The sequence below is a fragment of the Vigna unguiculata genome, chromosome 9, assembly GCF_037176805.1.
Source record: "Vigna unguiculata cultivar grain cowpea cultivar isolate G323 ecotype 2 chromosome 9, ASM3717680v1, whole genome shotgun sequence".
Taxonomy (NCBI): domain Eukaryota; kingdom Viridiplantae; phylum Streptophyta; class Magnoliopsida; order Fabales; family Fabaceae; genus Vigna; species Vigna unguiculata.
This window is the reverse complement of record NC_140800.1, coordinates 20,807,217-20,821,308: the sequence shown is the minus strand read 5'-3', so window position 1 is coordinate 20,821,308 and position 14,092 is coordinate 20,807,217. Positions and strand designations below refer to the sequence as shown.

At 41.7% G+C, this 14,092-nt stretch overlaps 2 protein-coding genes across 2 annotated transcripts; both read left to right on the top strand.

Moving 5' to 3' along the window:
• The first annotated feature begins 4,216 nt into the window (after window positions 1–4,216).
• On the top strand, window positions 4,217–9,621 carry LOC146883684 (uncharacterized). Its single transcript, XM_085666238.1, has one exon. It carries the CDS (start codon window positions 7,252–7,254, stop codon window positions 9,619–9,621), a length of 2,370 nt encoding a protein of 789 aa, XP_085522364.1. The 5' UTR covers window positions 4,217–7,251.
• Window positions 9,622–12,725: 3,104 nt separating this feature from the next.
• On the top strand, window positions 12,726–13,100 carry LOC114163543 (uncharacterized). The gene has a single exon (XM_028047847.2). It carries the CDS (start codon window positions 12,726–12,728, stop codon window positions 13,098–13,100), a length of 375 nt encoding a protein of 124 aa, XP_027903648.2.
• The last annotated feature ends 992 nt before the right edge of the window (window positions 13,101–14,092 follow it).

Below are 14,092 nucleotides of genomic sequence, written 5' to 3'. Positions count from 1 at the left end.
TTGAATTCAAATCTTGTGAGATAGAAAGAAGATAAGAAAAAATATTAATAACATCAAGTTTTCTAAAAATCTCAAGGGAGACATATTAAAAAAATAGAAAATTTAAAAATCTTACAATAGAATTATATTAAAAAATGAGAAAAAATTAAAAAAAACACATAAGCATTTTCAAAGTAGTTTAAATTCAAAATAAAGAAAAAGTATCTTTTTTAATTGTTTTGATAAATTTTTTTAGTTTCATAATTGAAATATAATTGTTCCTGCAGAGAATAATAAGATCAGTTAGACACAAGTGTCACCTTACCCATATAGTCTGCTATATCCTCGGATGGCCTCTTCCCATTTGGTATATGTCGGTTGGACTCGGAAGGGGTTACCTGCAGAAGGGACTCCGAAGCTTAAGTCAGCCAATATTTCTCAAAAAGTCAAATCGGGTGATTAATGAAGTAATGAATGCGTACCTTTAGTTTGTGAGGTCCATGTATATTTATAGATTATTAATTATGTTTGCCCATTGCATGGGCTGGGCCCTGGTTTGGGTCATAGGTGGGCCTGGGCCTTGACTATTCGGGGCTTATTGGATATTAGGGGTGTTTTGATTTTACTGAGTATCTTAAGGTGGTCGGCATAAACCGACTACTCCCTATGGCGGCTTGTGGCGTAATCGCTCATACGCTGTCCTAGGCGGGTCATTCCTTTTGGCGTCTTAGGTTACCGGTTCAGGCCGATTAGGCTTAGGTCAGCCTAGGCCGGTTACCTGAATGATTTCGCATGTAGGTATGGTGATCGTTTATTATTATTACTTGATTAAATTGGTTCGGTGTGGTACACCAGTCCCCCAACCTCTGTGATGAGTTCAAATTTTTGCCCTCATTTAATATTTAAATTTGGGGATTTAATTGAATTTTCTGTGCTTAAAGATTGATTTAATTAGGATTTGTGATTATTGGATTTATTGAGTAAGTTTGGTAAAAGTGGCGTAAAAATTGATTTTAGTTGCATAAAATATTATTGGATATTCTAACGTTTGTTAATGCAGCTGGAATTTATTTTTGGTCAATTAATAGAGTGATTTGGAAATATTCAAAGTTACAAAATAAGTCCAAAATCAAGAAATTCTGGAAAAGAATAAATCAGGAGCTAAATGCACCCCCAGATTTTATTTGCACACTCCTGCAAAGTGGACCACCAAAAACCCTGTTCTGCACCCCCAGTTTTCACTAAGTTGCACCCCTCCTACCACTTAAACTCCACTCAACCAGATCATGCCATGTGGCAATCCTCAACTTTTAAAATTAGCCAACCATAAGCTGCCACGTGTCATAATCCTCCACTCACCCAATTGACCACTCAGATCTTGCCACGTCATCATCTCCTCCATCTCACACATGAAACCCTAACCCTAGTTTCCCTACCACCCTCCACATAGCCGCCGCCGCCAATCTCGCCGCACACCACTGCACCACGCCGGCAGCCACCATTTTCGAACCATCAGCGAGACAGCTTCACCTGCATCTGCACAAACCAGTTTCGTTCCCACACCTGTCCTCGCCGGAAAACACTGCTGAACCACCATGGAAGCACCTTCACGTAATCTTCTCCGCGAGTTCCCGCACCACCATCTTCGTCCGTGACCACCACGATTCTGCAGCACACACATCTTCTCGCCTTCGCACCTGCAGCGACGCGCAACCATCATCCGCCGCACCATGCACCATCTTCTCCGCGAACGAGTGCGCCACTTCACTCGCGCATCTCCATCACCACCGCAACAGCACCGTGCTGCCTCCGTCTTCTCCGCACCATCCTTGCTGGCCACCACCAACCTCAGCCGCATCCAGCAAACACCAGTTCCGCCACCATCAGCTGGAGCAGCGAGCACCACCGCGCCGCACCGCACTCATCGAAAAACGGCAGCAGCCGCCGTCAGCCGCGCAACCAAGGAGAAGAGTGTGAGAGTGAAACCCTAATTCTGGAGAGAGAATCTGCACTGCCACGTGTCAGCATCTGATAGGCAGTCAACTGGTCAAACTCTGGTCAAACTGGTCAAACTCTGGTCAAATTCTGGTCAATTTTGTAAAAATGCTTAAATAAGAGGGGCAGAATTGGAAATTGGACAGAAATTAAGTTGCTAATTAATTAAATAAAAATAAAAGATTTTAGCAACTGACAGATAAAGCCCAAAGTCCAGTGGAAGCCTATATAAAGAGACTTAAGGGAGCAGAAGCGGAACGGACAATTTTACAACTCACAGCTTAGACACTTAGAACTCTCTGGTTTTGGCAGATACCGTCTCCACCACATCTCTCATTCTTTCTTTTATTTTCTTTCTTTCATATCATCATGTATTCCATCAAAGCCATGGAGGGCTAAGCTTTTAAGGGTTGATTCCACTGTAATTTCTTAAATGGATTTTGAGGTTAGATGAATTTATATGTTTTGTTATTTTGATTATTGTGGGTGCCCTTGTTTTGATTTCTCTTTTGCGATGATCACCTTATGGTGGGAGCAGATGGAAATACTTCTGAAGGTAGGCCTGATGGTGGTAGCGGTGTAGCTTAGTGGGTCTGTTGTTGTGGCCCTCGGAAGCAATTTTATGGCCCTAGTGCCTTTGTAATTACTTGCTCTAGGAGCCTTTCTTTTGCATAATTGTTGAATCTTTAGATTCTGTTTTGGTTCTGGCATGGTTGTATGCCTAGGATTCCTTTCAAGTACTCCTCTAGATGACTGTAAAAGCGCATTCCTTGATTATGGTTTTTCTTCTATTAGCTTTGCTCTTCGTTATTATAAATATGAGATGTTTTATTTAGTAGATTAATCTATTTAAATGGGATGTCACATTTTTATGGTATCAAAGCCTTCGTTCCTTAGTTTTTGTGGGCTATGTGTTTGCTTAGCTTTCATTGTGCCCTTCTTGTCGTGTTTAGATGAGTTTCTAGCCTAACCAAGTTTCTAATGGTTCTTTCTGTGTGTCCAGTGTTATGGCACCCCATCGTATAGCTCCTCCTCCACCCCCACAAGGCGATGGGCAAGATCTGGTTAGGGCGATCGAGGCTATGGCTGCAGCCTTGACGCAATAGAGCAACGCCATGTTGCAACAACATGAGGCGGTTATGCAACGCCAAGAGGCCTCCCTTGAACAACAACACCTAGTGATGCAGCAGATGGAGGCTGCAAGGCAGGCTTCTGAGGTTGCCTAGAGGCAGCACATGGATGCTCTCCGCCAGTTTGGGGAGAATGCAGTTGGTGCTCCAATGTATGGTCCTCGTCCCCAACCTCCACCCCCTAAATGGAGTTTGGAAGATTTCTTGAAGCATCAACCCGTCAAGTTTGATGGCAAGACGAGTCCCGACCAGGCGGACCAATGGATGAAGGATATAGAGCGCATCTTCGATGCCAAGAGATGCCCCAATGAGAGCAGGCTTGCTTTCACTGTCTACATGCTCACAGGAGAGGCTAAGCATTGGTGGGCCAGCATGAGGCTAGTTATGGAAGAAAGGCAGGAGGAGATCACCTATGAGGCCTTCAAGAGGAGGTTTTATCTGAGTACTTCCCAGACAATGTGAGATACGCAAAGGAGGTGGAATTCCTCCAGCTGACGCAGGGAAATAAGTCTGTAGCAAAGTATGCAGAGAGGTTCAAGCATCTGGGACGGTTCTATACCATGTCGCTCGATGAGGAGTGGCACTGCAAGAAGTTTGAGAATGGTCTTCGAGGAGACATTCGCTTGATGGTAGCCCCACTTTCCATCAAGGACTTCGCTGCCTTGGTGGAAAAGGCCAGGGTTATGGAGAGAATGAAAGTGGAGGTCGAGGCCCAACAGCAGCCACAACAGAGGGTTAGCAGACCATTTGAGTCCAGGCCGAGAGTTGAAGAGAAGAAGAAGCCTTATGCTAGGCCCCATCCACAGCCACAGGTGATGTGACCCCAACAAGCCCAAGCTCAAGTGCATCAACAAGCCCAAGCCTACATCAAGGCCCAATCACTAGAAGCATGATGAGAAAGATTCACATGGGCCTCTCACAAGATGATCAAGTCAATCATGGGCTTTTTACATTATTCACGTGGGCTAAAGAAATCTCTAAAATATGAGATTATGCATGAAGGAAGTAGTATAGATTTAAATTGGGCCATTGTTTAGGCCTTGTTTTTCTAGAATAATAAGTCAAACATTGTGTAGTTAAATTGATAAAATTGGGCTTGACAAAGCCCAATAGGAGATTTGGCCATGAGCTACCAAAGGTCAAAGGTGGACTAAGTGGAAGTCAACATTCCTTCCTACACCTCATGGATCATGCATACCATGGAGCCAAGTCCACACTCCACCCATGTGCCTCCTTCATCCAAGGGCTAAGAGAGTGTCTTCTTTTCCAAGTCTTCATCCAAAGGCTAGGAAGATGCCTCCTTCTCCAAGCCACCATCCAAGGGTGATGATTAAAGCTTCTCCTCCAAGTTTGATCTAAGGGCCAAGAATTAGTCTAGCTTTTAGGCTCACATATAAAAGCCAAAAGTAGACCATTTGTACATTTTAACTCTTGAAATTTCTAATAGAATGTTTGTGTTGAGATCACTCCACACTTCTATTATTTTGAGAGCACACATGGCTAACCTTCTCCTTCATCTCCTCTAGCCACCTTCCATACCATAGCTTCACTTCTACTCTTCATCTTCACCAAAAACCTCCATTGCCTAGAGCTCTTCTTGCTCTTATCTTCATTTCCGCTGCATTTCATCTTCTTTTTGGTGTCTTCCATTGCCAAGGACGTCCATCAATTGGTATCTAGAGCCATCCAAGCCTTTGGTTCATCCATCCTCTTGGTTTGGATAAGGTTCTTGGTCCATACTTGTCTCTTGTTTCAATTTCCGTTTTGTCTCTCTTCTCCACTGTTTTCTTCACTTTTGCTGCTGTTTTTTTCATGTTTTTTATGCTCTCCACCGTTTGACATTGAGGCTACATGAATCTCCATTGATTCATCTTGTAGTACTCCTTGCTTCATTGGTGCAAATCTGTTTTTAGGTTCCATTTTCGTTTTCCAGCACTTGTTCTTTTCTTCCTTGCTGCTTTTCTTCATTTTAATCGGTGCATCTTTCAATTTTCAGTTCCTTATATTGTGTTTTGTCTTAAGTCATGTTTTAGCACTTTAATTCATCTTAATTTTCGTTCATATGGCTGAATTCTGCACTTGCTTGATGAGAACCAAGTCCTACATCACACAAAATGAGCTATGAACTTCAAGTGATGCTTGTGGATGTGTAAGGCAATGGTCTCACTGTTTTTCGTCCATTTCACTGATTGGATTATGCTTTTGAGTGTTTAAGATGTTCTTCTATGATTCATACTTGATTTTAGATCATAATCAAGTTCATTCATCTTGAATTTTCATAGAACATCTTACAATTTTCGTGAGCAATTATGCTCCAGTCTGTTTTTCCAGATTTCACTGCACGCACACTTACTGTTTGAGATTTTTCATGACTCACTGCCTGGTCCAAATTTTAATCTGAATTTTTCCTCATTTAGCTAACATCCAGACGAAACATACAAAAAAAGAATCATTCAAAAATGTTGAGTACAAAAAAAATGAAAAATCGGCGACATTCAGGAAAATTTTCACGTTTTCTGGCGCAGTGGTCTCAGGAATTTTATGTTTTACTGCTGTTTTGTGCGATTTGTGGTGCTTTTAAGTGCTCTTTGTTATACTAATTGATTCCTTGATTGTGTACTCTATATTGGCTTGAGTTTGCCTTCAATAGAAGTGGAATTTATTCCCTCAATTTGGCACAAAATTGCAATGAGTACAGTGGCTGTTTTTGAGCACTTTTTCTTCACTATTTTCAGTTTTTTTTCATCTATTCTAGTGCATTTCTAGGTTCCTTTTTGTGGTGCTTGCCTTTCTTTCCAGCCTTTAATTTCTTGCTTGTCACTTCTTGAATCTCCTTCTAGTCATGTTTCATTTCAATTCTCTTTTGGTTTAACATTTCTAATTAGCTTTTCTTGCTTTCTCCTTTGTTTGGGTTCATATACTTGACTCTTGGTTATTGGTTGTGATTGATGATGCTATGAAGTTTAGAATGGTTTCTATGATTTGGTAGCATCTTAGGTGGTGGATATTGAAGTAGAATTTTAGCTTGTGTGCTTATCCTTTTCCTCACCTATTGAGAGTTTTGGACCTATTCATTTGAGAGAGTGTGTGCTAACTCCATTGCTTGGTATAGTTTTCTTGCTGTTTTGTTTTTTGGTGCAGGTTTGGTGGTTGTTTTGGCCTTAAAACCAAGGCTATAGTTGCTGTTTTGCACTTCATTTTGGTGGCTTAAGGTGCTTACAAGTGCCGTACTTGGTGGTGGTCTTTGTTCAAATCAAAAGGAGGCTACAAGCCAAGCTCTTGGCTCTTGATTTTGTGCAAATTGGCAGCACTTTGGCAGCACATTTGGAGTTGCATTGTTTCTTATTTTTGGCTTTATTTCTTTGTACTTTGTACTTCTTTTGGGCACATCTTATTTGGTACCATTTTGAAGCCTCCTTGGTTGTGAAATTGCATCTTTTGAGTATCAAAATTTGAGATATTAAGTGGCTTGAGGTTGCTTCATTTTGAGTACCAAATTAGTGAACCAAAAATGCTTTCAAATTCCCTTGTATCCATGGCCTACTTAGGTGTCTTGGGGAACCAAAGGTGTTCAATCCCATCTCCTAAGTAGAACCTTTTTTTCATATTCTAGTGCAACGTTTTAGTAAGTGAGTGTGTTGAAAGTTCTAAGTGCTTTCTCACCTTGCTTTTAGGCCGCATAGTTAGACGCTTAGTGGTTTAAATTTGTGAGACCAAAGTCTCTAAAATTTTTGCCATTTAGGAGTTCGTTTTTAGTGTTAGTCTTTTATTCTCTTTGAGTCTTGTTTGTGTTTGTTAGTGCTTAGTGTCTCAAGTGATTTTATTTACTTAGCCTTAAACAATTGTGTGATCTTTGAAACCTTTTGCAAGTACATCTTGGCAAGGATTGGCCTTGGTACTTAAGAAGTCTTTTAGACTCACCTCACCTAACCTGGAGGTCTACTTGTGCTTGGTTTCTTCTTTCACTATTTTGTTAAAGTTCTAAGTTCTTTCAATCACCATGAGCACTAGAAAGGCTACTCGTGCTAGTACCCAACATCAACAACATGATGAAAACAACATCCACACAAGTGGTGATGAGGAGGTTGAGGTTGATCCTAGAGTCCTAAATAATCTCTCTCAAGAGGTTAGGGACCTTAAAATTTAAATGGCTTCCATGCAAGCCAATCTTCAATTAATTGCCAATCAACTTACCCCTCCCAACCATAATACCCGTGCCTCTCATAGGCCTTCTCGTGCCCCTTCAAGGCATGAGTATGATTTTGAAGAGGAGGAAGATGAGCGCATTAACCTTAGACAATCGCCTCGTGTACGAAGGCAAAGGCGCATACCTCCTCACCCAAAGGAAGTCAAAATTGATTTGCCTCATTTCTATGGAAAGGATAATGTTGAGGTTTTTCTTGATTGGGTTGCCAAAGTAGAACAATTGTTTGAGAGTCATGTTGTGGAGGAAGAAAGGCGTGTGTCTCTAGCTACTCTTAGCTTTCAAGGGCATGCTCTTAATTGGTGGACTTCCTTAGTCCTCCAAAGAAGGAGAAAAGGGCTACATGATATTGAGTATTGGAATGATCTTAAGGAAGCCCTTCATGCCCGCCATGTTCCCTCCTACTACAAAAGGGAGCTCTTGGACAAGCTCCAAAGGCTCCAACAAAGATCTATGTCTATAGAAGAGTATAGACAAAAGATGGAGCTCTACATCATGAGAGCAGGAATTGAAGAAGAAGAGGAACTTACCATTGCTAGGTTCTTAAGTGGACTCAATTACAACATAAGAGATAAAGTTGAGTTGCTCCCTTACCGTAATTTTAATGATCTTGTTCAAATGAGCATCAAGGTGGAGCAACAACTTTTGAGACGTCCTTCTCGCAAGGATTCTCCCTCTTTTTCGAAAAGTGATTTTCAAAAGAAAGATTTTTCAAAAGAAAAAGAGTCCACTCATAAGAGCCTTACAAAGGTAAGTGACAAGGGTGAATCCTCCACCAACAAAAGAGGTAGTGACATTAAATGTTTCAAGTGTCTAGGTAGAGGTCATGTGGTCGCTCAATGCCCTACTAAACGCACCATTATGCTTAAGGGCAAAGACCTCTACACTAGCCAAGAGGAGTCATCTTCAAGTGACTCCGACACTTCTCATTCTAGTGATTCTCAAGAACATTCATATCCAAATGAAGGGAAACTTTTGATGATTAGGAGGCTTCTCAATAACCAACCTAGCATTCCTCTCAATGATCAAAGAGAAAATATTTTCCACACAAGATGTGAGGTTTTGAAAAACACTTGTTCTTTGATCATTGATAGTGGGTCTTGTTGCAATTGTTGTAGCACAAGATTGGTTGAGAAGTTGAATTTGACTTTGTTACCCCATCCCAAACCTTACAAACTTCATTGGCTTAATGAAGATGGGGATCTCAAAGTTGAACATCAAGTAAAAGTCAAGTTCTCCATTGGGAAATTTAAAGATAAAGTTTTATGTGATGTAATCCCAATGGAAGCTTGCCATATTCTCTTGGGGAGGCCTTGGCAATTTGATCATAAAACCTTACACAATGGCCACACTAATGAGATCACCCTCCAACATCATTCAAAAACTTTTGTGTTGCATCCCCTCAATCCTAGCCAAGTTGCTAGTGATCAAGTTCAAATGCGAGCTAGGAGAGAGGAAGAGAGTTCCAAGAACTCTAATGCTTCTAAAGATTCTAAGGACAAGACAAAGGTAGAGGAAGTTTCTTCTTCTAAGAATGTTGCTCATGAAGTTCTTTTAACTCATAAAACTCTTTTGCACACTCTTCATAATGAGCAACCTCCCTTCCTCTTACTTTGTCAAGCAATCCTTACTTGTCTTGAACATCCTTCTCTTAAGGATCTACCTCCTTCCATTCGTGCTCTCCTTCATGAATTTAAAGATATTTTTCCAAAGGATGGCCCTCATAGTCTCCCACCTTTTAGAGGGATTGAGCACCAAATTGATTTTGTCCCAAGGGCAAGTGTTCCTAATAGACCCGCCTATAGGACAAATCCAATTGAGACCAAGGAGATAGAAACTCAAGTGAATGAGTTGCTAGACAAGGGATGGGTTCAAAAAAGTTTAAGTCCTTGTGTTGTGCCTGTGTTGTTGGTGCCCAAGAAAGATGGAAAGTGGCGTATGTGCTGTGATTGTAGGGCTATCAACAAAATCACCATAAAATATAGGCACCCAATCCCAAGACTAGATGATATGTTGGATGAATTACATGGAGCACAAATATTTTCAAAAATAGACCTCAAAAGTGGTTATCACCAAATTCGTATAGGTGATGAGTGGAAAACTGCTTTCAAAACAAAATTTGGTCTATATGAATGGTTAGTCATGCCCTTTGGCCTAACCAATGCTCCTAGTACATTCATGCGCCTAATGAATCATGTCTTGCGAGATTGTATCGGCAAGTTTGTTGTTGTCTATTTTAATGACATCTTGGTGTATAGTACAAGCTTTAAGCTTCATGCGGGTCATCTTAGAGTTGTGTTATCTCTTCTCTGAGACCACCAACTTTATGCTAACATTGACAAGTGCACTTTCTGTGTAGAGAGTGTCATCTTTTTGGGATTTGTGGTCAATAAGAGTGGGGTGCATATTGACCCTGCAAAAATCAAAGCCATCCAAGAATGGCATGTGCCAAAGAATGTTGGGGACATTAGAAGTTTTCATGGATTAGCAAGTTTTTATAGAAGATTTGTCCCCAACTTCTCCACCATTGCTTCACCCCTCAATGAACTTGTTAAGAAAGACATATCTTTTGAGTGGGGTGAAAGACAACAAAAGGCTTTTGATGATATCAAGACTAGGCTCACCCAAGCTCCCATTCTTGCTCTTCCAAACTTTGAGAAAACTTTTGAGCTAGAATGTGATGCTTCTAGGGTGGGAATAGGTCCGGTTTTGTTACAAGAAGGCCATCCAATTGCCTATTTTAGTGAAAAACTAAATGGTCCTTCTCGTAACTATCCCACCTATGACAAAGAGCTATATGCTCTTGTGCGAGCTCTTCATACTTGGGAACATTATCTTGTGACAAAAGAGTTTATTATCCATAGTGATCATGAAACTCTCAAGTATTTGAAGAGCCAACACAAATTGAATAAAAGGCATGCAAAGTGGGTTGAGTACTTGGAACAATTCCCTTATGTTATCAAGTACAAGAAAGGGAAAGCTAATGTGGTGGCTGATGCACTATCAAGCTTGGGTCCCAAATTCTTGGATTTGACAACATATGTGAATTGTATATTCATGATCCCTTCTTTTCTACCATTTATCATGATTGTCTCACTAAGTTCCAAGGCGGCTTTTATCTCTCAAATGGATATCTTTTCAAAGAAGGCTGCCTATGTATTCCTCTAAGTTCTCATAGAAAACTTTTGATCAAAGAAATGCATGAGGGGGGACTTATGGGTCACTTTGGGGTCGCCAAAACTTTGGCCATGCTTAAAGAAAAATTCTTTTGGCCCCATATGAAAAGGGAAATACAAAACCATTGCGCTAGTTGTTTGAATTGTTTGCATGCTAAGTCTAGCGCAATGCCTGCAGGGATGTATACTCCTTTGCCTGTTGCTTCCACCCCTTGGGAGGATATAAGTATGGATTTTGTCCTAGGGCTTCCAAGGACTTCTAGGGGTGTTGACTCTATATTTGTGGTAGTGGACCGTTTTTCTAAAATGGCACATTTTATACCATGCCACAAAGTAGATGATGCTAGCAACATAGCAAGGTTGTTCTTTAGAGAAGTGGTTCGCCTCCATGGTTTACCCAAAACAATTGTGTCCGATAGGGATGCTAAATTCCTAAGCCATTTTTGGAGGACCTTGTGGTCTAGGCTAGGAACAAAACTTTCTTTCTCTACCTCTTGTCACCCACAAACTGATGGGCAAACCGAGGTAGTCAATAGATCCCTTTCCACATTGCTTAGGGTTTTGCTTAAGGGGAATCATAAATCTTGGGATGAGTATCTTCCCCACATTGAATTTGCTTACAATAGAGTGGTCCATAGCACCACCAAACTCTCACCCTTTGAGGTAGTTTATTGTTTTAACCCTCTCACACCATTGGACTTATTACCTCTTCCAACTTCTTTTGATTTTGTTCATAAAGAAGGGGTTTCTAAGTCCAAGTTCATAAAATATTTTCATGAGAAGGTTAAACACCAAATTCAAGCCCAAGTTGAAAAGATTGCTCATTCTAAAAACAAGGGCAAGAGAGTTCGGTCTTTTAATGAAGGAGATTTAGTTTGGTTGCACTTAAGGAAGGAAAGATTTCCTAATATAAGAAAATCCAAACTTAGTCCCCGAGGTGATGGTCCATTCCAAATCATCAAGAAGATCAATAATAATGCTTATCAATTGGATCTTCCTCCAGAATATGGTGTGCATCCTACTTTCAACATTACTGATTTGGTTCCTTTTGTAGGTATTTTCGATGAAGAGGGTGACCACCAAGATTTGAGGGCAAATCCTCTTCAAGGGGGAAGGGATGATGTGACCCCAACAAGCCCAAGCTCAAGTGCATCAACAAGCCCAAGCCCACATCAAGGCCCAATCACTAGAAGCATGATGAGAAAGATTCACATGGGCCTCTCACAAGATGATCAAGTCAATCATGGGTTTTTTACATTATTCACATGGGCTAAAGAAATCTCTAAAATATGAGATTATGCATGAAGGAAGTAGTATAGATTTAAATTGGGCCATTGTTTAGGCCTTGTTTTTCTAGAATAATAAGTCAAACATTGTGTAGTTAAATTGATAAAATTGGGCTTGACAAAGCCCAATAGGAGATTTGATGAGCTACCAAAGGTCAAAGGTGGACTAAGTGGAAGTCAACATTCCTTCCTACACCTCATGGATCATGCATACCATGGAGCCAAGTCCACACTCCACCCATGTGCCTCCTTCATCCAAGGGCTAAGAGAGTGTCTTCTTTTCCAAGTCTTCATCCAAAGGCTAGGAAGATCCTCCTTCTCCAAGCCACCATCCAAGGGTGATGATTAAAGCTTCTCCTCCAAGTTTGATCTAAGGGCCAATAATTAGTCTAGCTTTTAGGCTCACATATAAAAGCCAAAAGTAGACCATTTGTACATTTTAACTCTTGAAATTTCTAATAGAATGTTTGTGTTGAGATCACTCCACTCTTCTATTATTTTGATAGCACACATGGCTAACCTTCTCCTTCATCTCCTCTAGCCACCTTTCATACCATAGCTTCACTTCTACTCTTCATCTTCACCAAAAACCTCCATTGCCTAGAGCTCTTTTTGCTCTTATCTTCATTTCCGCTGCATTTCATCTTCTTTTTGGTGTCTTCCATGGATCTTCTTCCTCTCCTACACCAAGGACGTCCATCAACAGGGGTCTAGAGGCTTTTCTTCCCCGCGCAGCAGGATCCAGTGCCATCATTGTGGAGGACCGCATGTGAAGAGTTTTTGCCCGCAGCTTTCCGGGTTCCGCAGGTGCAACCATTGTGGCAGGGAGGGCCACTTTGGCAAGGATTGTCCTACTTTGAGGAGGGCAGTGGCACGACCTTCATCACATACTCCGATCCAGACTCAACAAAGGAGGGGAGGCGGTAGGCCTCAAGCTACAGGCAGGGTTTATGTGATGACTAGGTTAGAGGCAGCGGGTGCAGGTAACCTCGTCATTGGTTGTTGTGTCATTTTTGTCAAGGCTTGTTGTGTTCTTTTTGATTCTGGAGCGACACACTCTTTTGTGTCAGAGTCGTGTGTGCGGGAGTTGGGTTTACCGGTGTATAAACTACAGTTTGATCTCGTGGTATATACTCTGGCATCTAGGTTGGTTAGGACTTCTACTGTGTGTGCTAGATGTCCAGTTGAGGTAGAAGGACGTGTATACAAAGTCAATCTTATATGCCTCACTCTACAAGGGCTAGATGTGATCTTGGGGATGGATTGGCTCTCCGCCAATCGCGTTCTCATCGACTGCAGAGAGAAGAAGTTGTTGTTCTCCAACTCATAGGAGCCTAAGTTGTTGTCTTCCCATGGGGTTATGAAGGAAATCCAGGACGGTGCGCAGTGCTATATGATCTTTGCTAGGATGGAGGTTGAGAAGGAAGAAAGGATAAGAATGATACCGGTGGTCAGGGAATTTGAAGATGTGTTCCCTGAAGAGGTACCAAGTTTACTTTCAAAGAGAGAGGTCGAGTTCTCCATAGACTTGGTACCAAGAGCGAGCCCCATGTCGATAGCCCCTTATCTGATGGCTCTTGCGGAGTTGGCGGAGCTAAAGAAGCAAATAGAGGAATTGCTTGAGAAGCAGTTTATACGGCCACGTGCATCGCCGTGGGGAGCGCCAGTTTTGTTGGTAAAGAAGAAAGATGGCGGCTCGAGATTGTATGTGGATTACAGGCAACTGAATAAGCTGACTATCAAAAACAAGTATCCCTTGCCAAGAATAGATGATTTGATGGATCAGCTACATGGGGGCGTCGGTGTTCTCCAAGATTGACCTCCGGTCGGGTTATCACCAGATTCTGGTGAAAGCAGAGGATGTGGAGAAGACTGCTTTTAGATCCAAGTATGGGCACTACGAGTATGTGGTTATGTCGTTTGGTGTGACCAATGCTCCAGCCTTGTTCATGGATTATATGAACAGGATCTTCCGCTCATTTCTAGATAAGTTTGTCGTGGTCTTTATAGATGACATACTCATCTACTCCAGGACACATGAGGAGCATGCCGAGCATCTGAGGATAGTGCTTGGTATCTTGAGGGAGAAGTAGTTGTTTGCCAAGTTGTCGAAGTGTGACTTCTGGATGAGAGAGGTGCAGTTCTTGGGGCACATAATATCAGCTCAAGGTATAGCTGTGGATCCAGCTAAGGTGGAGGTTGTGGTACAATAGGAGTGTCCCAAGTCAGTGACGAAGATTCAGAGTTTCGTGAGTCTAGCTAGCTACTACAGGAGGTTTATAGAGGGGTTCTCCAAGATAGTGGCACCCCTGACAAAGCTAA